At 44.7% G+C, this 26015-nt stretch overlaps 3 protein-coding genes and 1 non-coding gene across 4 annotated transcripts; 1 reads left to right on the plus strand and 3 right to left on the minus strand.

Annotated features, from left to right (window-relative positions):
• Positions 1-13: 13 nt before the first annotated feature.
• LOC117840816 (diacylglycerol kinase 7) lies at positions 14-7335 on the minus strand. The gene is made up of 13 exons (XM_034721355.2): positions 6702-7335; positions 5209-5331; positions 4668-4805; positions 4499-4584; positions 3958-4054; positions 3540-3609; positions 3161-3243; positions 2568-2638; positions 2101-2178; positions 1294-1381; positions 900-1016; positions 439-623; positions 14-325 (listed from the first exon to the last, which is right to left on the minus strand). Exons 1-12 carry the CDS (start codon positions 7086-7088, stop codon positions 462-464), a joined length of 1500 nt encoding a protein of 499 aa, XP_034577246.1. The 5' UTR covers positions 7089-7335; the 3' UTR covers positions 14-325; positions 439-461.
• A 6053-nt stretch (positions 7336-13388) lies between these two features.
• Positions 13389-13526, minus strand: LOC117841780 (small nucleolar RNA Z247). Its single transcript, XR_004637364.1, has one exon. It is a non-coding gene; the product is annotated as a small nucleolar RNA Z247 (small nucleolar RNA).
• A 2145-nt stretch (positions 13527-15671) lies between these two features.
• LOC117862842 (uncharacterized) lies at positions 15672-20798 on the plus strand. Its single transcript, XM_034746410.2, has 2 exons — positions 15672-16439; positions 20175-20798. Exons 1-2 carry the CDS (start codon positions 16097-16099, stop codon positions 20705-20707), a joined length of 876 nt encoding a protein of 291 aa, XP_034602301.1. The 5' UTR covers positions 15672-16096; the 3' UTR covers positions 20708-20798.
• Positions 20799-21153: 355 nt separating this feature from the next.
• LOC117856799 (uncharacterized) lies at positions 21154-23455 on the minus strand. Its single transcript, XM_034739200.2, has 2 exons — positions 23273-23455; positions 21154-21990 (listed from the first exon to the last, which is right to left on the minus strand). The coding sequence occupies exons 1-2, from the start codon at positions 23380-23382 to the stop codon at positions 21387-21389; spliced, it is 714 nt and encodes a 237-aa protein (XP_034595091.2). The 5' UTR covers positions 23383-23455; the 3' UTR covers positions 21154-21386.
• Between the last annotated feature and the right edge of the window lie 2560 nt (positions 23456-26015).

The raw sequence follows: 26015 nt of genomic DNA on the forward strand, positions 1-26015 counted from the left end.
CTAGGACAGCGCAAACGGCAAACTGTCTGATTTTACAGTCAAAATGTTCTTTATCAGGTTATTCTTCCGCATTTTGACACAAAACGTTACAATGCAAAATAAATTAAGCTCTGTTTCTTTCCATTCAAAAGAAATTAGGATACAACAACACATATGATACAATACAACAATGCATGGTGCCATATCATGCTCTTGCCATGACTTGACCATGGCATGATAAAGGCCAACGATCATGCATTCCCCTGCTGCAGCGAACCCAGTTCTAAGAATCTAGTACTCGCTGCTCCTGAACTGTACACAATTCTAACGATCTAAGAATGCAACCCTGGTACAAAATGGTAAGTGCTTGGTCAGAGGTTGTATGAGAAAACGCTGTGGTGTATAAATCAGAAAAACATGCCAGCAAACATTAAGGAAATGGACTTTCTGGGATCTTACCTGATTGGCAAAGGAAAAAAAAATCATTGATCCCCATTGATCATGAGAGAGTGATACGGAACTTTGTTTATTTCCAGAATCGTTGACAGTTCCTGAATAAGTGGTTGTTTCCATGGCTCTCCATCCATTTGAACATATGCTCGATTCCACTCGCCTCCCCTCATTTCGAACTTTATAGCCGCAGCCTGATAACAGGAGATGGATTTGGTCATAGTTCATTAAAAAGTGTACGTAGCAAAAGAAGCATAAGAAAACATTCAGAACATTGACCAAGACCAGTCTACCACAAGCTTCTTGATTCAATAAAACCTATGCCATCCAAAAAATCTTATGGCTCGCAAAATATCCCAATATCAAGAGTCTCATAGAAAAACTATTGATCACAACAAAGCCTGATGCTTATAACTCAGATTATCTTTTGCAGACAGGTAATGCAAAAACTAAGGCAAAAAAAAAAGTACCTGGGCAATGTGCTTTGCCTTTATAAGCTCAGCCATAACAAATGAAGCATGCCAACCTTCTTTCAGTCCAAATATTTCAAGCAAGCCATCATCTGAATGAGCTTCTACAAAACCCCTCTGCAAATCGGTATAGAATGCCAACATCATGTTCTCAAGTGCATGTAAGAAACAAAACCTTGCACAGTTGCACCACCATATGCTTCTTCATTCTAGCTGCTACTTGTTCTCAAAAGAAACAACAATAGTTCTCAAATGCACTTATAACTAATGCTAAGTTGATCCATTTTTATTGGAACATCAAAGGCATTTATCCCAGTCCTCACAATGTGTATTCAGGAATAGAAGGCAGAAATGCAAAATCATATGCGAGTCATATGAGCATTCAACAACTAACCTTTTCAAGATATTCAGGTTTAAGATCACCCCATGGATGCCTTCCACTGCCATAGTTGTATAAATTTAAGACAACTAGGGATCTAACACTGCAGTATCAGGGAAAAAGATGTGAGCACAGTTCCGGAATCAACAGCACAACAGTAAATAGTTTAGACAGCTCTATGAGGTGTGCTCATCTAGCATCTGAGCAGATATGCTTTCAAGGCTTCACAATGGTATCCAAATACATGTTCAGAATAGTTCCATTGGAAATGGTATGTGTTTGACACAGTCAATAAATGATATGTACAGGATAAGCACCGCATGCTTTATGATCCCACAAGGACATCCAATATGTTTGTGTTTCTAAAAGGTAAGGGTCAAAGAACAGGATGAGTTTCTAAGGCATTCAAATATCAATTAATTAACTACAATATTCTAACAAAATACATGTCTTCAAAATGATGTGCACTTTAAGTAAAAAAAGGTCCCAATTAATCATCTTTGAAGAGTATAGCCGTGTCTATTCATTAAAGTTATAAACTGACATGTAGAACTTGTGTGCCTAGTAAACCAATTATATATAGGACTCTTGAAACTAAAAAAAAGGTGAGCCATATGGATGCAAGTTTCTGTGAAAAAAGCATTGTACACCAGCAAACCATAGTCACTGTTATGTATAAGCATAGGTTCAAGTGGCAGAAACTAATTGCTAAACTATGAGAGAAATTCATGTATAAAGTGTCAGCATATCACAAGAATTTCTTAGTGGTTCTTAAATCTCTTAGCTGTAGCCTGTCTAATGTAAAAGAAATCAACAACTTGCCTTGAAGGCATTTGAACTTGCTCCCACTCAGAGCAATTGACCTTTTTAATGTAAAGTCGCAAAATGTTCTTAAGCCCCCTGCGTCAACAAAGTATTATGTGAGGAAGATAATTTTTGTCATCTTAGCAAAGGAAGAAAAAGATTATCAGTCTGACTGCAAGTCTGCAACTTAACACATGAACAATCAAAGCGAAGACAAAATGCAAAACAAGAGGTTCATTTTTATTCCATTGCATCATATTTAGTATACCACGGGCATCAACCTTGTACAGAATACTCAGATGTCAACTAAGAAATTATTCTACTCTGCATGACCATCATATATATTAGGTAGAAATTCAGGGGCATCTAAAAGGATAGCTTCACATCATGATAATGACTGGAATGGGTCAAAGTAAATTAAATATTTTACACATCTAAACATTCGGAAACAAACTTAAGAATATGTTTAAAAGCATATCATGTACCTTAGCTGAGGACTTGCAGTACAAGGTGTACAGAACCACCCCTGAGTGCAGCTATATCCAGCATAAATCAACTGCATAGGGTTGGGGAAAAAATTTCATCATCAGAACACGAGACGTGATTCTGAGATACCAAATGACTATGCTACTGAAAATGAAATAAAAAAACTACACATGCATACAAATAAGCCTTTGAAGCTTATTTCCTTCTTCAAAAAAGTAATGTAATCTTGAAGAACTTGCATTGCCACATCCAGCTCATCCAACAGATATATACTTGCCCAGAACATACTGTGAAGTGGACATTCACAATTTCCTTTCTTTTTTGTGATATTACAAGATATAACAATCATCATATTTTTTAGGGAACAATAATCACCATAATTAATGATAGATATTGCTCACTGGCAGTCTGAATGGAAGGTATATACTGTTCACTTATTAAAAGAAAATTCGCAACTGCATGTTTCCAAAGAAATGAGATTCCTAATAACCACAATTCACACTTCATAATGATGAAACACATAGCAGAATATTTTAAGCTAGTCAATGCTACGTATTAGAAAATTGGAGGGTTTTTATTGGCAGTTTGGCACCTTATTTGCAACTGGTCCTTGCGCAAGATACGGCTTTTCATCACGAAGATGGTGGAAGCCATATGCGACCTGAGCATCCATCCCTGTTCAAAGTAAACCGCAAGCTTAACAATGACCATAAACTATAATAATTAAAAAATATCAATCAAATTTCAAATTTTCATGAAACATAAGAAAATGGTACATCTGTTCTAATTCCATTTATAGTCACACAAGTTAAACAACCTAAGTTTAACTTTATCTATTGCACTTCAAACTACTGAAGGATTCATCTTTGAGCAGTAATCGTCTCTATTGAATTATAGTCATCAATCTCAGTGCATGATAAATAACAATCTTAACAAAGAGAAAACTTTTAAATAAGAAATGAACGAAATACCAATGCTAAGGTAGTTGTAGAATACTCCTTTATAGCAAGAAGCCTTTTCGGGTAACTCACTGCCGTTCTCCTGCACCATATTAGATTAGCCTTTTAATAAATCCAACCAAATGCATTGTATTTGTAGCATACATCACAAAATACAATCTCCAATGCCTTTTCAACAAGCAACCAGACTGTTTTTCTGTTACCGTCTTGTTGTAACATTATTTTTCAGTTTTTCTGTTCTCACATGCTACCATAAATTCTTAATAATACTTTTCTGTTATCATTTGCGATCTTATTAGCGTGTATGATATAAATAAATTCACAAGAGCAAAGGGATTTAGAGTTTATAATGACTAATGAGAAACTAATGCATAGAGATAATTTATGCTTAAGTCGAGCATATAAATTCAGGTGAGATCATAGTCAGAACCTGGCTGATCTCCAGCCGATCTGCAGGTTCCACTTTCTTAAGTGCATATGGCAACTCCTTTATTTCTCCTTCTGGCATCTGAATTACAGTTTGCCAACTGTATGGACAATAATAGAGGTTATCAGTGCAGAAACAGATGAAATGCCTAAATAAGGAACATAATATCTAGAGCAGATACCATAATTTGATGCTACAAAATAGACATGCAAACATGGATGCTAACCCATTAATATATTGATACTTTATTCTACCTATCTTGGTTAAGTAGTCATCTCATGTACTAACAGATAAGTATGACAAAGATTTGCACTAGTTGCATTGAAATATAATTTGGTTTGCACTATCACCAAACTTATAGCAGATATGCAGATCAGAAGTTTTATTTAGGTGGAATAAAAGCCAAGCTACTCCCCACTGTTAAAATATTTTTTTTCCTCCTAGATAAGCAACTAATAACAGAATGAACTTGAATGACTGTACAAATGAATTAGGATGTCAAAAGCAATTAACAGTGATGTCAAGATATTAAAAACAAAAGCACCTGTCAAGACGGCAAATGGGACCCGTGGCAGCCTTGCTGAGATAACGCTTTACAGCTGAGCGCCAACCAAAGGGAAAAGAGCCACCCTGTGCATGAGCTAATTAGTTGTTTGGCTTGAAAAAAACAAAAGGATTTAAATGGAACAAGTATCACACATAAAGGTCATTACCCATCCAAATGATCTAGCAAGATCATTTCCTGTACCGAGTGGAATAATTCCTGTGGGTGGAACCGGTTCCCTTTTCATCTTATAAAGATCTGACAGACAACCAAGCATCCAACCAACTGTGCCATCACCTCCAGCAACCTGCCAGGAAAAAACTAGTGCAAGGATGTTACACAAAGTAGTTGGAAGATGGAGAATAACTAAAATCACAAAATTCAGTTAGTAAAGAGGAAAACACAGGAAGGGCCTAAACACAAGGTACCAGACAGGAAATAAATTGGATGTGCAGTAAGTTAAATATAGTAGGGGAGACTCCTACTGTGGTAAATATATTAATATAGGTAAAGAAAAGGGAAAAAAGGTACAAAGGGGCCTAAAAGAGAAAGCGAAAACAAATGAGAGAGGCCTCTATCCAAAGAAATTCCTTTATCTAAAAAAAGGCATGTATGCAAGCTAGGAAAGGGGCTCTTTTATCGTTCTTGAATCTGATAACTCTTAATACTAAAACAATGCAATATCCTTACTAAAGGCATCAAGCACATACCACAATCCTCATTTTTTCACGAGCGGCTTTCGCGCAGTTATCACCTTGATCAGCTAACCTCTCCAAACAACTCAAGCCATAGTGAACAAAATCTGAAGGCTTCACAACAGAAAGATCGAAGACCTGAAAAAAATGTTGTGTCAGTAGATTGTCTTCTCACAAATGGAAAAGAAAAAATCTTAAAAGAATGTGTTGTGAGTGCATAACATGATCACACAATTGATAGCTACAAACAATTTTGGAGTAAAGTCTTGAATTTAGCTTATCTTCGCAACCACACTAACATGTTACATAAGTTGTCCAACATCTCAGGTGTGTGCACAAGAATATCCAATTCCGTAGACTTATATACATTTTCTACCCTAAGTTTTTCACCAGTTCTAGCCCTCTTATAGTGCATAGTTACGTCAGCAACCCAACAAGTTAATGTCAAGTTCCACAACATTTGATGCATAAGACTTGACATAGTTGACAACATTTGATGCATAAGAAACTCCTCAAGCAGTGCTGAAATCAGTATCGACTAATGGTTAAGGTTTTGTCACAGGGAAATGTCAAGGTAAAAAAAAATGAAAAGCAGTCCCACACCGGCCACTTTGAAAGGATTTCATTTCATTTTCTTTTCCAAAAAGAAGAAAACTCGGAAATGATGATACATGATCTCTATTTTAGATACCCCATCCCTCCCCTAACTGCTACCAACCAAATTGAATATGTCCGTCAACTCCGATATGAAGAAGTGATTAAGGCTAGTCTCAGTGGGAGTTTCATAGAGAGTTTCATCAGCGTTAATTTGCATGCCACATCAGCAATTTTGTTGACTTGGCAAGATCTTTATGAGGAGAGAGAGGATGAAGTTTCATGAAATGAGAAAGAAGTTTCATCCCCATGAAACCCAACATGAACAGTTACCTAGTTTGCAGTAACAGTGTGATGAAACTGGGCCTAAGCGAGACACAGATTCGCTAGAGCGTTCCCAACACCCAGCGGTGCAAGCATTTATTACGCATATAATGTTCTGTCTCCACAGCTAACTTTCAGCGGAGAACAACATTTTCCCTCGAGACGTCCAAAAAACACGCGCCGATATTATGCCTACCGACCCCGCTTCACGTTTCTGCCTTCGGAGTCAATCGGTAATCCGCAAAAAGTTAGTCGATTCTGTACTATGTAACATCAAAATTTAGTCTGCAGTGAGCGAGCCACCGGTAACGTCACGCAGATCGCATGACGCAGGGCGTTCATTCTCTCCTCGACAGTAAAACCGAACGACGAACGTTACCCAGCGAAGCAGATTCCGCTAAATATGTCTACGGGGTCCAAATTTCGCTGCTAAATCCAACGTAAAGCTCGTAAGCAATCACTTGCAAGCTGCATAATCAAACCAGAGCGACCGACAAAGCAACACCCCCATACGAAAGCAAACTGGCGACAAAATTTTGGGAAGCAGAGTTGCACGAGCGTGGAGAGCGAATCGCGATGCCGTCACCCACCTGCTCCTCGGTGATGAGCTCGTGCAGCCGCACCTTGAGCTCGGGCCCGTGGCGCCCGCCGCTCCGCGAGTTCACGAACACGACCACGGGCGCCACCGTAGGCCCCTCCTCCTTCTCCCCCTCCTCCTCCTCCTCCGCCGCCGCCGCCGCCACGCCGGCGGCCTCGTCCTTGGTCGTGACGGCCTTGGCGACCGCGCGGCGCAGGTGGAGCGGCATGACGACCTGGCTCCGGAGCTCGGCCTTGTCCACCTCCTTCCCCCATACCCCGCACGCGCGCACCGACTCCCAGATCGACACCCGCGCCGACGGCGCCGTCGACGGCCTCCGCGCGGAGCCGTTTCCGTTGCCGTTGCCGGCGGCGGCCGACACCTCCCCCGCTCCCTCCATGGCTGCCGCTCTCCGCTCCGCTCCGAGGACAAGCACAACAGCTCAGCAGAGCACCGATTTTTTTTCCCCCTCCCTCCCTCGTGCTGGCTTGGTCTGTGTGAGCTGATGGAATTGGGGAAAGGAAGAAATTGATGCGGACTTTATTGGTGGGCGGGCGAGGTTTTACTAACGGAAGGGTAGTCAGGTGGTGAGGCCGTGAGGCTTTTGACTGTTGCTGATGCCTGCGCTCTCTTCTCTCGGACTCTTCTTCGGTTCTTCCCTTCCGCTCTTGGCAGCGGCAACCGCGTGGTCCCGTTCTGCCGGCGTCGCCTGTCGTGGTGCCTGCGTTGGATTGTCTCCGGCAGGACGGCCCCAAGATATGGCAGGGATTGGATTCAGGAAATGCGCGTTCTAGAATTTCAATTTGGTCGGAATAGTATAGATTTCCTTCCTCGTTGATCCATTGCTAGGGATGGTCACGCCTTTAACCAAAAACAACCTGTGCATTCTCCATTCGCTAGTTGAAACAACAAACTCCATTTCCACTTCCATCACCAAATACATTTACTTTTAACAGCCCTGTAAAGGACTAGCTTATTAGTTTATTAATACTAGGGTGTTGTGTCAATGATCAAAGAATTTTGAAACTAAAAGAGGAATGGAAGATGCCAATGGCTAGACCAAACATTGTAATTTTTCTTTTTTTCTTTTTTTTTCTTGAACCGAGACCTCGTAACTTTGCTCCTTTCTTAATACAATATTAATCAGCACGGGATTTCCCCTCCTGTTTTATAAAAAAAGGTATTTTGAAACTTTTTTTAAGATAATGAAGAATTTTGAATCTAGATCACATGTTCATAAGGCATGGCTAAAAGAAATTTTATTCAAGATGTGACATTTGAACTTCAATACTAAATTCTATGTTGGTGTATCTTTTTGCGTTTAAACCCCTTTTTTCTCTTGAGAGGATGCATACCTCTTCTACTTCATTTAGATCCTCTGGCTATCTGCTTTCATATAGCAGAATAAATGCCTTTCCATTTGGAATCGTCCGATCCTACAGTTGGAACCAAATGATACTCCGTATATGTTTTTTAAAAAAATACTCCATATGTTTACGTCTCCATCTCGCGTGTGCACCTAACCATATGCGCTGCTTTGGCAGACTAGCTTTTCCTAGCTGTTTGTCATGTGTAACGGGCGGCAGAATGTGGTTGGTACCCAAGCAACGCAGCTACACGCTTTCGCCCACTTTATTCCAGTGTCTGACCAGTACTGCCGTCAAGTGCACAGTTGGTTGCTAGTAGAACGCAGGCAGTAATCGCAGCCCTCCATCCGCCAGCAGCCATCTACCACGCTAGATGCCATGTGGGCCCGTACGCGACCGGGCTCAGTCGGGCCCACCCGTCATGTAAGCGCGTCACGATGAGAGGGCTCGGAAAAGCAACGGGTGACGACATGGCCGCGCGGCGCGGGGCGTCACCGTCTCACCGGCGGAGTCCATTCCTGGGCCACGAAAAAAGGGGCCCGGGCGGAGGTTTCGGGCTGGTCCTTCCAAAGGAACTCACGAATGCAAATTCGTGGAGCAGAGAGTTGCACGAGTCGCGCGTCATCATCTCTATCTGCTGCTCGCTCTGGCTGCTGCTGACGAGCTCGTGCAGCCGCGCCTTGAGCCTGGGCCCGTGCAGCCGGCCACTCCGCGAGCCGGGGCTGAATGCAGTTTTGTAAGATTTTTTTTTATTGTGTGTCCTTTCTCTTTTCTAGCTCGCAGCATAGGGAGTAAATCGATCAAGAAATATCATCCAAACCTATATAAACTCAAGCTCAAGAGTGGCAAAACAAACTATCGTAATTTTAGTCATGTATTTTCATCTTTCATGCAGAAACAGCAGAAGCACAGACGACGCTTCTCCGGGTCTGCTTGGTTTCTTTGCTGGCCACACAGTGGCCTTGCCAGGCTAGGATACGGAGCAAGGTTAGTAGTTTGGATGTCAAGCAAGATTTTCTAGGAGCTTGTATGGGCAAGGTTCATAGGCTGCTGGCCTTGCTATCGGAGAAGAGCTGTGTGAGATTTGGTGGAAGCGTTGTCACCCCGTTAGAGGCCGTTTTGCGTGTTAATATAGGGTGGAAAGAACCTCCACCGTGATTTACAAGTCACGATCGTAACAACCTAGCCGGTGGCTCTATCTACAAGATTACAAGAGATGCTACAACTAACCAACACTGGTTGTTACGATACGTGTTGAACTTAGATTACATGTTTAACACTCCTCCTCAATCACAACTTATCTAAGTTGAGATTGTATCTAAATTTCTCTAGCTACCGAACTAGAAGAGGTTTTGTCGACGACTTGATCATGTGTAGATACCAACCGAATATGCAGGAGTCCTTGAGATACTCATTCTCTGACAAAATGGAAGTCAACTTCTATATGTTTTATCCCTGTATGGAACACGGGATTAGCCGAAAGATATGTTGCACCAATGTTATCACACCACAGCTGAGCTGCCCTTGGAGCCTTGACACCAAGTTCAGTTAACAGAGTTTGCACCCACATTACTTCAGCTATTACATTGGTCATCGATTTGTACTCAGCTTCGGCACTTGACCTGGATACTATGGCTTGTTTTCAGGCAATCCATGATATGAGGTTAGACCCTAAGAAAACTGCAAAGCCTCTAATAGACCGGCAATCATCAACACATCCTGCCCAGTCTGCATAAAAAAAGGAGCTCACAAGTGTACATAATGATCTGTGTATCTTGAGTCCTATAGACGATGTAAACTTTAGATACCTTAGAATACTTTTAACCGCACTCCAATGAACAATGGTGGGCGCATGAAGGAACTGACACACCTTGTTCACTGCAAAGGATATATCTGTCCGTGTCAATGTCAAGTACTAAAGGGCTCCTACTATACTCCTGTATTGAGATGCATTGGACCAAGGGGCTCTCCTTCATATGTTGAAAGTTTCTCAGTGGCCGACATTGGTGTGTTCGTAGGTTTGCAATTAATCATCCCTACTCGATTTAGGAGATCAGATGTCTACTTTTATTGTGTCAACAAAATCCCTGCACCACTCTTCTGGACCTTAATCCCTAGGAAATAATGAAGTTCTCCAAGATCTTTCAACGCGAACTCCATCTTGAGGTCTTGCAGTAGTGCTGTTGTAGCTTGCTGTGAGGAACTTGCAACAATAATATCATCAACATAGATTAATAGAAAGATAGTTACTCCTCCTTTGTTGAAAAAGAAAAGAGACACATCAACTTTAGAAGGCTTAAACCCAAGACTTTGCAGCTTTGTACTGAGCCGTGCATACCAAGTCCGTGGAGCTTGTTTCAATCCATAAAGAGCTTTATCCAATTTGCAAATATAATTTGGTTAGTGTTGATTTTCATACCTAGGTGGTTGCCTCATGAACACTTCTTCTTCAAGGAGACCATGAAGAAATGCGTTCTGAACATCTAGTTGGCGAAGACACCATCCATTCGAGACAGCAACAGAGAGCACAAGTCTGATAGTAACTAGACGTGCTTTGTACCTATCAATCGACCCGTCTGGTTTCCTTTTGATTTTATAAACCCATTTGTAGTCGATGATATTCCTCCCTGCCATTGGTGGAACAAGGTGCCACGTCTTGTTCTTCATGAGGGTTGAATATTCGACATCCATGGCTTGTTTCCAATTTGAATCTTCTAATGATGTATGCAAATCTTTAGGTTCATCAGATATTACAGACAAAACATTGTGCCATCACTATATTGTTTGGGCTTGCGAATGCCCCCTTGCGCCCGTGTTCTGGGATGACTAGGAGTTGGAGCAATAGATGGTGGTGTAAAGGACTGCGGTGCAGAAGATCCCGCCGGAGCCGTTGGATCAGCGCTGCAGGTCTAGACGGCGGCGCTGATCTCGAAGCCCCCACCGAATCTATGCCGGATCCAGTGGAGAAGCACCATGTGGTAGGGGGCGCACCTGGTTGACCGGCTGCTGCGTGGCAGCTGCAGACTCGCCCCCTGGTGCAAGTGTGACAGACCTGGGACCCACGGGACATGGCGTAGCTGCCTCGGATTGGTCCGCCGGAGCCGCGTTGGGGAGGATCACAGATCTCGCGGCTGATGCACCTGGGACTGCGGTGCTGGTTGCAGGGGGATCAGCCTTGTGCTCTGCGCCGGTCTCCTCCTGTGTATGCACATGCGATAGCTCCTCCAAAACAGCAGGATTTTGATTAGTTTCAATAGGGAAATCATCAGAAACATTAGCCACATTAGTATGCTTGAGTACAATACCCTAAAAGGTATAGATGATAGAAGATACGGAGGGAGAAGATCAATCTCAGCACGTAGCCGGGCGCCGGCATTGTCATGGAGCTCAGTGAAGGGGAAGATGTTTTCATCAAACACTACATCCCTAGAGATGTAGATGCATCTAGTGGTAATGTCCAAGCACTTAAAACCTTTATGCATATTACTATGGGGGCGTTTGGTTCCTAGAGCTAAAGTTTAGTCCGTGTCACATCGAATATTCGGAGGCTAATTAGGAGGACTAAATATGAGTTAATTATAAAACTAATTGCACAGATGGAGGCTAAACGACGAGATGAATCTATTAAGCCTAATTAATCCATCATTAGCAAATGTTTACTGTAGCAGCACATTGTCAAATCATGGACTAATTAGGCTTAATAGATTTGTCTCGCCGTTTAGCCTCCAGCCGTGTAATGAATTTTATAAATAGTCTACATTTAATACTCCTAATTAATATCTAAACATTCGATGTGACATGTGCTAAAAATAAGTCAGAGGAACCAAACAGCCCCTATATCCAAGAAAGGCACATTATTTAGAGCGGGAGGCAAGTTTGCGGGTATTATATGGGTGAAGGTTTGGTCAATAGGCACAACCAAAGACTCTCAACATGGAGTAGTCGGGTTTCTCATGAAACAAAGTTTCTAATGACGTGGAGTATTGCAAAAAAAATTTTGGTGTGCGATTAATCAGATAGGTGGCAGAAATAAAAGCTTCATCACAGTACTTGAGAGGCATGTATGCATGGGACAAAAGGGAGAGACCCACCTCAACAATGTGTCTATGTTTACGCTCTGCAGCGCCATTCTGCTGATGTGCATGGGGACATGACATGAGATGGGAGATGCTGACCTTCTGGAAGAAAGAATTGAGCTTTTCATACTCCCCACCCCAATCAGTTTGCATAGCATCAATTTTTTAATTAAAGAGTCTTTCAACAAGATGCTGAAAATCATGGAAATGCTGAAAAACTTCAAATTTATATTTGAGAAGATATACCCAAACAAACTTGCTATGATCATCAATAAAACTCACATAATATTATTTCTCCCGAAAGAATTAGGAACAAGTCCCCGTACATTTGAAAACACTAAATCTAAAGGAAACTTTTAAATACTAGATGGCTTGGGATAGGGAAGTTGGTGACTTTTGGCATGTTGACAAGCATTACACACCGAATCGGATAGATCTTCTCTATCACAAAGCATTTTATTCTCAGTAACAACTTTCTGAACAATGGGAAAGGATGGGTAACCCAATCTACCATGCCATCTAGAGGTGGAAGGTTTGAACATGCTCAGAGCCTCCTTGTTAGGTGAAGGAAGGGGGTAGAGGCCTCCTCTACACTTGCCTTCCAAAAGTGTTTTCCTCGTTGCCTGATCCTTTTACAAGAAGAAGTTAGGGTGAGATTCAACGAAGGCATTATTATCAGTAGTAAGTTTATGAACAGAGACAAGATTTTTGCTAGCTTTGGGAACATGAAGAATATTGTTTAGATGTAAATTGCGACTAGGGGTACGAACAATAGCATGACCAACATGATTAATGTTCATACCTTCACCACTTGCAGTATGGATCCGCTCGTTCCCGTTGTACTTCTCATGGATGGTCAGCCCGTTGAGGTTGCTTGTGACGTGATAAGTAGCGCCAATATCAGTGTACCAGTTGGTGTCAACACCATAGGCGTGCATTGCCGCATTGATGTTCCTCTCATCCGAAGCATAATCTGCATCAAAACAGTGCCAACACGCTGCTGCGTTGTGACCTTCTTTGAAGCAAACGTGGCACTTACCCTTGAAGCGTGGCTTCTTGCCTCCAGAATTGTTGGGGGAGCTGGAGTTGGAGTTGCATCGTCCACGCCTATTGTAGTTGTTGGGAGCACATCCGCAACCTCCCTGTGACTCAGGGTTGCTGCGGCCATGCCATCCTTGACCTCCAGATCGCATCCTCCTCGTGATGCGATGTTGACAAAGGACTGAGATCCTCCGCCATGAAGGAGATCCAGACTACTCTCAAAGCTGAGAATTGTGCCAAGAGCTCACTATAGCTGATGGGTTCGACCCTGGTCATCAGAGAAGTCACCAGGGGATTGTACTCCACATCAAGCCCAGTCATGATGTATGCCGAGAGCTCCTCATCACCGAGAGGTTTCCCGACCGCCGCCATCTCGTTCGCCAGCGCCTTCATCTTGCTCACGTACTCTGTAGTGGACATGTTGCCTTTCTTGAGGGTGGTCAGCGTGACGTGAGTGTTCATTGCCCGGGCACGAGTCTGTGCCGAGAAGATTTCCTCAACAGCAGCCCACACCTCCGCGGCTGTCTTTGCCTGCGCGACTTGCAGCATGATGTCACGAGTCATGGTGGTGAGCAAGTAACTTAGCACCTGCTGGTCAAGCGCAACCCAAGTTGCATACTCGGGATTGGCAGCTTTGACGGTCTTCTCACCGGCCTTGACGCGACGGAATGTCCGTGCCATCGAGATGCTCCTCAAGCTGGGCACCACAAATGGCCGGAAGGACCTGGAGTTTCCATAGAGTAAGGTTGCTCTTGTTCAACTTCTCCGAGATTGGAAGCCCGAGGGGCGACGCCATGGGCTGCCCGCCGGAGGTGGAAGAGCTGGGGTTCACTATCTAGATGTATCTAGTGTTGGCTCTTGGTACCATGCGAGATATGGTGGAAGCGTTGTCACCCTATTAGAGACCGCTTTGCGTGTTAATATAGGGTGGAAAGAACCTTCATCAAGTCACGACCATAACAACTTGGCTGGCAGCTCTATCTACAAGATTACAAGAGATATATTCTACGACTAACTAGCACTGGATTGCTACGATACGTGTTGAATTCAGATTACACGTTTAACAAGCTGAATTGGCTCGTCGGGCTAGCAAGCTCATTATGGGGGTGTTTGGTTCCCTTTGCTCATTTTTAGCACCTGTCACATCAAATGTTTAGATACTAATTAGGAGTATTAAACGTAGACTATTTACAAAACCCATTACACAGATGGAGGCTAAACGACGAGACGAATCTATTAAGCCTAATTAGTCCAGGATTTGACAATATGTTGCTACAGTAACCATTTACTAATGATGGACTAATTAGGCTTAATAGATTCGTCTCGTCGTTTAGCCTCCATCTATGTAATGGATTTTGTAAATAGTCTACGTTTAATACTCTAATTAGTATCTAAACATTCGATGTGACAGGTGATAAAAATAAGTAAAAGGAACCAAACACCCCCTATTTGAGCCAGCGAGGCAACCCCCTATTTGAGCCAGCGAGGCAAGGCGATGCTAGCGTAGGAACCAAACTGCCCCTCCGTTCCCTGGCCTTCTGATAACCCAAACTGGAAACTGCAGCGACCTGCAATTCTGTACGTCCTACACGTTCGTGTTGCTCCCATGCAATGCAACGCAGATGCACCAAACGATGCTTTCCATTGCCAGGCAAGCTTACCCCGCTGGTTGTCAACTTGGTGCCGGGTGGCGTTCGCAACAATGAAGTGCTCCCTCGCTTCTTTATTCAGTCCACCCAGTGGCGTCAAGCGCAGGGTTGGTGGCAGCACTCCAGGCCTCCAGCCACCAACGACCCGGGTCGGCTCCGGGTCCCACCTGTCATGCAAGCGAGCGGCGCTGTCGGCGTATCAATGTGACCTCGCCCGGAGGAGACGGCAGCGGCCACGTGCACGCTGCGGTGGCGTGGGCCAACCTGGCACGCTGCCGCCGGGGCCGGCTGCCGGCAGCATCGATGGGAAGGAGGAAAGGAAGGGATCGCGGATCGCCTGCTGTACTGCTGTTTGAATTGATGACGAGTGGGCAGGATGGTTGCCTGGCTTCATTTCACGAATTGGACCGTTGGACAGGCGGGCGGAGAACGCGAAGCCCCGCTCCAGAAGACCAGAACCGAGTGGTATTCATCAGACACAGACAGGCGGGGTTTACCACGTCCTTTTCTCCTTCGGAACTGGAGCAACAAGACTAATAGTCCGTTTTCTAGAACATTGACGCTGAAGCCTCCATTATTACCTCTAGAACGACAGTACTGTGGCACGTATTAGTCGTACGCTTTTGCCGCCTGTCGGGCCTATAATCTCTCCTCTCGCTATCCCATCAATTCTCCAAGGAAGCAAACGATGAGAAGCTGTGGACACACAGTCGAAGAACTAACTATACGTCGTCTCCTAATTATAAAGCCAGGTACTAGCCGCCAGAACGACCACGACACTAGAATTGAAATTTTGCATGTGCGCCTATCAAAAACTTCTATACTCTTTCCGCCCCTCTTTCACAGATCTTGTGAGCACTAACTTCGCTTATTAATACAAATGTTCAGACCGGCTTCTTGTGTAAATAACGAAAATGGAAAAGAAAAAATAAATCTTACACCACGCACGGTCCAAACACCTTCTCCGCAGGCTGCCTCGAAAGCTTGCCTACCCGAGAAAGCCCATCGTAGGCCTTCTGGATTTTTGTTAGGCCTGCCTGATCCGGCCCAGTTATTCGATTTTCCCCGGAGATTGGCTACGGCCCGTTTCCATCAATACCGCCTCGACAGATTGGCCCCACTATAAAAGCTTCCGGAACCCGGCACGCACGATCAAGACGAAACCAAACTAACCAGGCAACCAAGGACCCCACGTCCCGATCCGCGATCGCGGTCGCGCTCCGAAGCCCTAACGCACCTCGCCCGCAGCGGATCGAGAGCCGAGAAGAAGAGGCCATGGTAGCGGTGATGCAGAAGCAGCAGCACCACACGGAACGGTGGGGCGATCTCCTGGACGACGACGGCTGCGACCTCGACCTCGGCGTGCTCCTCCCGCCGCCGGTCGTCGCCGGGCCCGACGCCAAGGGCATCAAGAAGGTGATCGAGTACCGGATCGACGCCGAGGGCAACAAGGTCAAGGTCACCACCACCAAGCGCGTCCGCACGGTGCGCCGCTCCAAGAACGCCATCGAGCGCCGCTCCTGGTCCAAGTTCGGCGATGCCGCCAAGGAGGACGCCGAATCGCGGCTCACCATGGTATCCACGGAAGAGATCCTCTTCGATCGCACGAGTGCCTCAGGTCGTCGCCGTTTTATAATTTTCTTTTTGTTTCATCTGATGAATCTGCATTGTTGGTTGATGTTCATACGTTCTGTTCTAGACGCAATTGATGTTCATATGTTCTGTTCTAGACGCAATCGATCTGGGTTAGAATTGGGTAGGTATGGTTCGATTCATGAGTTCTGTAGCTACATGATATGCACGTCAAATTTTGGGGATAGAATCGAGATTGCTGTAGGTACATTTCTGTTTTTGATGCTTTTAGATTCTACATGATAGTTTTGACATCTTTCATGATAGGCAATAAGCACTGTATAGCAGGTGATCCTACACAGTCAGAGTCAGATCTAGATTTTCGATTTTTTTCCCCTGAACGTGATTAGTTGGTTGTCATTGCTAACCTAATCTTCATATACCATAGGCATTGTAACAATGTTCTAGTTTGTCTGCTGAGTAGGAGCAATAATCGCTAGATACTGCAAGGAGAAAGACCATAGCAGGTTTGTAGTTTAAATTGTAAGCAGTGGTAGGGTCGAATCAGATAACAAAGTTATTCTTTTGTTTGACTGCAAAATCCTTTTAGCTTCAGAGAATCTACAACTCTGAATTTGCATTGTATTGTATTAATTAAAGAAACCTATAGATGTATTTGCTGATCATGTAAACTGTAAGTTCATTAGAATTGGATTTCCTAAATGAATATGTGGTGCTGTTACACTTGCACTTTAAAAAAGCCGGGTGTCAGCATGTTATTAGGACTTAGTTACTTTTGATTACCACCTGACAAAAGTATATCAATACTGCACATCTTATGAAAATAGACCCTCTCATTAGCCATTGCTAATTTCCTACGTAGCAGTGCCGGTAACACTAATCTTCTCATAACATCTGATTTTGTATGTATAATGCCCGTACGTTGCTACATGTTGTTACTGTGCTCTCACGTTATTATTCGCTTATTTCTAATGTGTTGGCTTCGCTTCACAATATGTTTGTGCATTGTCCCTAGTAGTCTTTGGTACAGTAGTAGAAGGTATTTGTGGGTGATTTGATGCCATCTGTTTATTACGTGGGACCCACACATGGAAATAAAAAAATTCACCGCTTAACCTCCACTCTATTCATCCATTTGATTTCTCCCGTACTCATCGTCATCCAGCCAGTCGCTGCCTCTTTGTCCATCGGTGCCACCCGCATCTTGCCCCATCCTCACCGTCGCCTAGGCGCTGCGCATCTTGCAATCCTCCTCGTCATCCAGGCAAGCGCTCGTCTTCCCTGTGCCTAGTCTCGTTCCCACTTCGAGCACTAGGCCACAGTGCCTCTGGCCGCCATGAGCAGGAGTGTGTCCTCCTCTTCTCGTTTCCATCCACCTCTATTCTATAATCCACTACAAACCGTTCCAATCAGTTCCAATCAAGTGCAAAATCGAGCTCGCAGTTGCTAGATGTGGAGGTCTTAGTTCCGGATTTGGAGGGTATGGACGTCATTGAGAGGGGGTGTGAGGTCTCGACCTCGGCCTCCGCCCCTGTTTGCGTTGCCTGCTGACTGCTGCTGCGCCCCCCCACCTAGCGCCATGCCCTCGCTGGCACATGGCTCTACTTCATTCACTGCAAGGAAGCACTCGGCTCCTTGTTTTCTTTCCCCTTCCTCCTCTCTCCTTTACCCCTTAGGTCCAGGTGGCGAGTAGGGCGTTCCTTTCCCCTTCCTCCTCTCTCCTCACCTCTTAGGTCCAGTAGCGGGTAGGGCATGCAGCCCGAGGGAGCAGCTACCTGCCAAGACGAGCGGCAGTAGTGCGTGGTGAGCGCGGGGAGGGTTGACCACGCGAGTGCCGGAGCGGTAGCGCGCGTCCCGTGCCGCAATAGGAGCAAAGGTTGGACCTCGGGTCAATTGTAGGAAAGTTTGGGAATCTTTTTGCCGGTGAGAAGAGTGGCGTGCGGAACTCCGCCGGCTGAGCGTCGAAGAAAGGACGGGAGCGCGGTGAGACGTGCTCCGCGACGACAGGCTGGTTCGTGGGGATGGCGGAGGGAGCGCGCTATGGACATGTTGCCGGCCTCGAATACGAACGAGCGAGGAAGAAGGAACTACAGCCTATTCAACTCATAGGACCGCGTCGGGCTGGACGAAATGCTCGTGACCTGTTAGCTCGCTGCTCGATTCGGCTCAGCTTGTTTTATTTTTCTACCGAGCCGAGCGGACAATTTAGCACCAGGAAGTCCACCCGGAGCAGCTCAAGAAAGCCCAACTGGCCTAGGAAACACTATAATCTCCGGCCCTCCCCACCCATCCCTTCGGAAGTTCCCCCAACTCTCTCTGCTCGCCGCCGTCTCCCTGCCAGTAGCCGCGCCCGCACCGCTCCACTCCCTCCGTTCCTCCCTCGGATGCAAGAACGACTCAATCTTCAGCCACCGTAGTCCATAGCAAAACATCCTGCAAATCCGATCCGTTCTCTCCATTGTTGGTCGCTGCGCGAGTACTCGATCTTGGAGGACAAGGCGACCATGGCGCATGAGGTTGAGCCGCCGCGCTCTCTCTTGTGTTTCCTTTGTTTTTTAATCGGAATGATATTCCTTAGTTCTTGACTCAGTCCAATAAGATTTAGTTCTTGCCGTGGGAACTGAGCTCACAAATTTGCCGTTTATTTCCTTTACTGCCAAGAATTGCTTTTGGCTGCTGCTGCTTGTGCTGAATTAATGCCAGAACTTATGCTTCAACCATCGCCGTTGTCACTTGCATCGCGGCGGTGCGGCCTGCCGCAGCCTGTCCGCCCCCTCCTTTCTCAGGTCGAGAGCTCCAAGGAGTGCGAATTGATTACGAAAAATTTGAAGGATTTTTTCGCAAAACAATCATGATGGTTGTAAAAAACAACCACACTTTAATAAAAAATATATATAAATTTTTGGTCATGATTTCGACATTTTTTTTGAAGGAAATAGGAGGGGCAAGCCCGTGTTTTATTGAGAAAAGAAGACTGATTCACAGAGCGAGAAGACAACAAAGAGCTGGAAAGATTACACGGAACATTAAGAACATACATAAAAAAAAGGCAAAAGGACTACAGGTTGTGGAGCCATTCCAAGATAGGAGCTTTGTGGGCTTTCTTTGCTATGTGTAACGCCACAGTAGTCACTTCATCTTTGAATCCTCTGCGACATGTATCCACCTCAGGTGTAATGTTATTGAAGGTCCAATCATTCCTTACCGACCAAATAGCTCATGCCATGAGAATGATGATCTCCATAAAGGAAGGGACATTGAGCTTTCGTTTGATAGAGTTTAGGATATTCAGTGGCTGTCTGGCTGTGTTCACCACAATGCCAATGGAAGCCCAACAGGCTTTAGCAAAATTGCATCTTAGAAATAAGTGTGCCACTGTCTCTCTTTTTTGTAAAATGCAGAGCTCATAGGTGTATGAGTCAAGTAGCATTGTTTTCCTGGCCAGGATGTCTTTGGTGCTGAGTTTGTCCTTCACTAACAACCAGAAGAATACCTTATGTTTCTTTTGACATTTGGAAGCCCATAACCATCTATGTATTGGGTGTGTTTGTCTTGATCCTGTAAGGGCTTTGTATGCTTTGGAGATCGAGAAAAGGGGATTTCCCCATATATAAGTCCATATATCCTTGCCATGCAGAGATCCTGCAGCTCCAAGATTTCGACATCTTTGGTTCTGAAGTCTCTTAATTTTGCCAGTTTTGCAAAGTATTGTTATCATCATGTCTTTGTGCTTATCTGCTAACAGTTCTCTGCTTTGCAGGGAGCAAAGCTGAGGAGACTAAAGTTGATTCACTGGTCAAGACAGATGAAAAGGTGGGAGGTCTTCTCATGGTTTGCAGAACCTGTGGGAAGAAGGGTGACCACTGGACCTCAAAGTGCCCCTATAAGGACCTTGCTCCACAACAGGGTGAAAGTTCTACCGACAGGCCTCCTAGTGCGGACGGCTCTGCAACTCCTGGGAAGGGTGGAGCATATGTTCCTGTTTTCAGGAGGTCAGGTGCTGATAGGAGTGGAGTAGATGTGATGAGGCGGAGGAACGATGAGAACTCGATCCGCGTGACCAACCTCTCAGAGGATGCACGCGATCCGGATCTCGCAGAGCTGTTCGGCCAGTTTGGCCCTCTTAACCGTGTATATGTGGCATTAGATCGCGCGACTGGAGAAAGCAGGGGGTTTGGCTTCGTCAACTTTGTTCACAGGGAGGATGGCGAGAAGGCTATCAAGAAGCTCAATGGTTACGGTTACGATAACCTTATCCTATGCGTCGATTGGGCAGCACCAAGGCCCAACTAGTTTTTGCTACTAGTGCTTCATATATTTATATTTTTATACTCGTGTTATACTATCAGTATGATGGTTTAAAGTAGCAGCCTTGTTATGAACATACCACTTTGTCGCGATGCTGCTTTATGTTATTTTGTTTGGACGACAATACTTGAACTCGCTGATGTTTTTGCTGTGTCGAGAATCTTGCAAATGTGAATTTAGGAGTATTGTTTCACTTCTCAATGTCGTCTGTCTTTGTATAGCTTTTCCATCCAGTCTATACAGTGTGCATTCTGCTTGTCACTTAGCATCAGCGTAAGATGCGATGCCCTGTTCTGAATTTTGATGCTATGGATCGGCAACGGTGTTCCACTGTTCCATGTTAATGCTGCAGCCGTTTAGCCACGATCAAACGTGTTATCAGCCAGTTCTGAACACAAGACGTTCCAGTTTGAGTCTCTGACCACATCAACTTTGACGACATGAAGCCTGTAACAATTATCTGAACTACGGCAACATAGTATCAGAGTAGCAGTTGATCTGTCAGCTGCTCATACTGGCAAACCACTGAATTTTGCCCCCCAAGCAGAACGACAGAACAGAATGCAACTAAACTCTCAAATATGAATTCATATGTTTCACGCCTGTACTCCAATACCTTACCCAACGACAATCAATTTCATTCATCGAAGTGCAAGACTCAATTTCACTCATCGAAGTGCGAAGCATGATGGATGCACATGAACCATTTGCCATCAACCTTCTCAAACACATTGGTTGCCACCTGCTTCCCCCAGCTGCTGCTCCCCTTGGTCCTGACCAGCTCCAGGCAGGTGACATAACCGACGTCGCCTCTGACATGGACCTCCACGTCCTGCAGGTCGATCTGCAGCGGGAACTCGTAGTCGGCGTCGCAGACCATCTCCCAGCTCTGCATCACCATCTCGTACCCGGAGATCCTCCCCGCCGACGGGTGCACCACGTAGACGTGGTCGCCCTTGGCCCAGGCCTGGTGCATCGCCACGAGGTCGCCGTTCTTGAACGCCGTGTAGAACCGGGTGTTCGCCGCCAGGACCGCCGACCTGCCGTCCTGCTGGAGCACGCGGAGCTCGTCCCGCAGCGCCGCGGCGCGGGCGTAGTCCTCCTCCTGGATCGCCGTCTCGAGCTCACGTCGCAGGGACTCTTCGTCCGGGGTGCCGGCGGCGGCGCTCTCCGTGCTCGGACGCCCTTCGGCTTCCCCGCTCTTGACGTGAGCAGCTGGGAGCCTTGTGGCTTGGTGCGGACATGTGCTCGTCGTTTGGAGCCCTGCGCTGTTGACATGACCGGGGAAATGTCACAGCAAGCTCAGCTCAGCAGTACATTAACGAGTAACCATGGCGTTGCACAATCGTAAAGGAAACAATCTAATGTAAAAATAGCAGAATTTTATGAAAAGGGTGATGTGTGACTGTATATGCCAGCAAGATTTGACATTTAGACCTGAGGACTAGACAGAGAGGAATAAAGGCACACACAAGACTATAAAGAGGAGAAATAGGCACGATTTTAGCTGGTGTTGACTCAAATTTGGGTCAAACGAAAGTACTCGAACGTGCAATCCGCAAAGACGCTCCTTGCTGCGTCGATGCAGAGACCGGTTAGACCAGTATGGCAGGCCGGTTAGACCGATCTCGCCGGGTTTCCCGGCAAGAGACCAACGAACGCCCGTCCAGGAAGGACCCCGTCAGGGCAGGCGCATCATGGGTTGCTCTAGGCTCGGCAGGTCAGCTAGGGCGCCTTCTCATAACATGGAGACAGAAGAAGAACAACGGGAAAAGTAGGGTAACGATGAAGAAAGGTAAACAATAAAAGATAGATTGATTTTTGATCGATTGGATACCCTCAACCGGCCGTGGCTCTTTATATTTGTAGTTACATTTGTAGGGTGGGGAGGTCTTGCCCCATTACTAATCAAAATCCTAATAAATCCCGTGTCAAAATAAAATTCCTAACTCGGACTATGCACACCAAACCAGTCTGACCGCCTTGGCAAACCGGTCTGATCGGTTTTACTGCAAATTTTTCTGAGGTCATAACTCTCTTATCTGAACTCTAAATCGGACGTTCTACATATGCATTCTGATCTACTCGACGAGAGATACACAATGATGAAGTTCAATTTGCTTTTTGAGGACTTTAGTCAAACCAGTCTGACCGGTTAGGAGACCGGTTTAGAGACCCGTCGTCCAGTCTGCCAACTTTGACCGTCAATAGCTGGATTCATAGTTCTCACTTCTCATGCCGACCTCAGAAGGGCAAGCCTGACATAGACTTCAGATTCACTGAACAAACTTAAAACAGTAATTCAGGTGAAGAAAGGCATGCATGTCTAGCATTTGGTGATTATGAACTTGAACCCTGAAGCCAAGCATAGGAATGTTGAGCCAAGCGCCAGAGATTAAATTTAGCAAGCCCCATGTCCTTGATTTTCCCCTAAACCCCCTGATTCAGAGATGCTGAAAGCTAGCAAAACCCAAAATAGCAAGATTACTGCACGAGCGCTCGACTCGCTACAGATCAACGCGAAAAGAAGCTTAGAGAAGGTATTCTCACAAGCGCCTAGCTCCGACGCGGAAGCAGCTTCCGGCTGCGGATGCAGAGGTCGCCGGAATCGCGGACCGCCACGAAGCCCTCGCCGGAGAGGCCGCCGCCGTCGCCGCCATAGCAGTGGAAGGATATGGTCCGTGCCCGTTGCTGAACGGGTAAGGTTTTCCTTTGTTTGCCACTATGCCTACCTCTTCTTTCCTTGGGCCTTTCGGGCAGCTAATAGTTGGGCTTGGGCCGAACAGCTCGGCTCGAACTGTCACTAATGGTCCAGTACCCACAGCATCCATCTTCCTTTATCCCGTGCCGGATATTCAACAGTGAACATCCCGTTCTTCTCATAATGCCAGGGCAAGTTCATCTTCCACGTATATGTCTACTAGGAATGCGAATTCTCAGGATTTTGCTCTGCATCATGATCAAAGAAAATGGCTCTGACCATATCCTCAGGAGCTCCAAGCCATGCTCAATCTCACCCTGACATTACCTGCCTGCCTCCCAGATGCGTCGTCCTGCGCTGGTCCAGAAGGTTGCTGGTGTTTCGGCTTCTTCCTTCTTTTCCTTTGATGTTCATTAATTATCTGTGCATCACTCACACCCGAGCTACAGCCTGATGCACTACAGTGGTGTTCTTGCCGTGGGTACGTCTGGCGCCCAACCGTCCATAGTTCTTGCGCCAGAGTTGTTAAAACATGATATTAGTTCATTAAGTATAAAAAAACCCCAATGGTTTACCTGTACCATGTTTCTTACATTTTTAGAGAAAAACTAGAAATAGGCAGTCATTTTTTTTTTGTCTGTGTGGCTTCAACTTTCAAATCCCAGTGTACTAACAATTTCTATGACAATGTGCCGAAGTCCACAATACAACAGCTTTATTCAGGTTGCCACTTGACCCTACTTAAAAAAAGTGCTTGCAATCAGCATGCTGAAACGTTAAGCTATACAGCAAGTTAATTATAGCGCTTGCGTGGAGAGTGCAAATATGAAACCAAACTCAAAATTTTGCTCATCAGTTCTTGCACCACGGCGGTTCCTTCACAGCAACTCGTTAGTTCTTGTGCAATGAGAACCCTGCAGGTTATTGGAGAACTAAAACGGTCTTTTTTTGGGGGGGAGGAAATAAAAACACTTCGGCAAGAAATGTTATGACCTAATTCTGGGATAAGACAAGGTGTAACCTTTTGAAGGTAATTACTACCTTAATCAAATGCCTCCATACAATCCGATAGTTCTACAGACAAAGTGACCATTCTCCTCCTAGCAGGCTTCCACAATTTATAGACACCAAGCTGTAAAGCAGAAGAAACATTTTTCCGAAAGGGAATACTTGAGAAAGATAGCATATTAACATTATTCTATATGTTTACAAGCTTGTTGAAATATCATATTCCTTGCTGGGAGAAGGAAATCTAAAGAAAAGATAGTAGAAACAAAACTGGGTGTGTTTTGCAAAGAATATTCAGGTCAACCTTTCTTGTATGGTTACAGAGTAGAAATAATGGGAAAATAGTTGTGCATGTCTAAGAAAGGCACTGGGAAACATCTTAAATCATACAATTCAATAAATCTTCAGTGAAAGCTCACCTGTAAGGGAAACTTGTGTTAACAACATCCTTTTTCCTAGAATCACAAGTGTAGTTACCAGGCTACCAGCTATGCAAGTTCTATTTTTCTTGAAACAAGCAGAAGAGATGCAAACCATTTCATTGCACAAAGAAAAAGAATAACTTACAATAGCGAACTGTCTCGAAGACTTAGTATGCATGCCACAAAAAACTAAAAAGGCAACCTACATCATGCTAGGGAAAAAATACAGTCAAGGAAATGGCTACTCCCTCCGTTTCGCAATGTAAGCCCACACCTACCATTGCGCAGAAACTAAGGAAACCTAACATTGATGAAAAATAAGCAATAAACCAACCACTTAGATGTCCTCATGGACACCTATTGAAACACTTAAATCTACATTATATGCACTGCATGGGTTGATCATTTCCCCCCTTTTTTTGAGACCAGGGTTGATCATTTCCCTTTAAAAGGCACACTTTGCATTTAAATTCTCTTGGAAACAATAAATCAATTATCACATGGGTATACATTGCGAAACGTACTCCCTAGGCTATACATTGGAAAATGGAAGGTGTAGTAAATATCTTAATGTGCCAATTTGGGACAGTATAATTGTAAAAAATAAATGAAACTGAACTACAAACCACAATGCAACTACAACAGAAACTTATCTCAACATCCACTTTAGAATTTAAATCGTTACCCTCCTCAAATTGTTTCACACAAACATCCAACAATGTACCTTCAAACTGAAAGGACCAAATCAATTCATGAAAAACAAATCACTATAAATCACTCAGTTATAAGAAGCAAGTAATTCTACCTGACTTATAGTTGAAACAATCTCTCCCTGACAGCTGAAGATGATATCACCAACTCTAATACCATTTCCCTCAGCATGAGATCCGCCAGAAACCTAGAAGCAATTTATAAGAATTAGAATGGTTTTATGACAGTTTTAGGAGATGTATATTGAGGTTTTGTGGAACAATTTGTAAAATTAATCATCAGAAAAACTAGAACAAAGAGGCATACCTTTCCTACAATAAGACCAGACCTGATTTTGAAATTGCGAGATAGCTGATCGAGATGTGATATGTCCAAAAATTCAACAGTTCTAAGCTTTAAACCAAGATGCGGAGGAGCAAGTTTTCTATACCACATTATTAAATTAAATGGT

The sequence above is a fragment of the Setaria viridis genome, chromosome 1 (assembly GCF_005286985.2).
Source record: "Setaria viridis chromosome 1, Setaria_viridis_v4.0, whole genome shotgun sequence".
NCBI classification, from domain to species: Eukaryota; Viridiplantae; Streptophyta; class Magnoliopsida; order Poales; family Poaceae; genus Setaria; species Setaria viridis.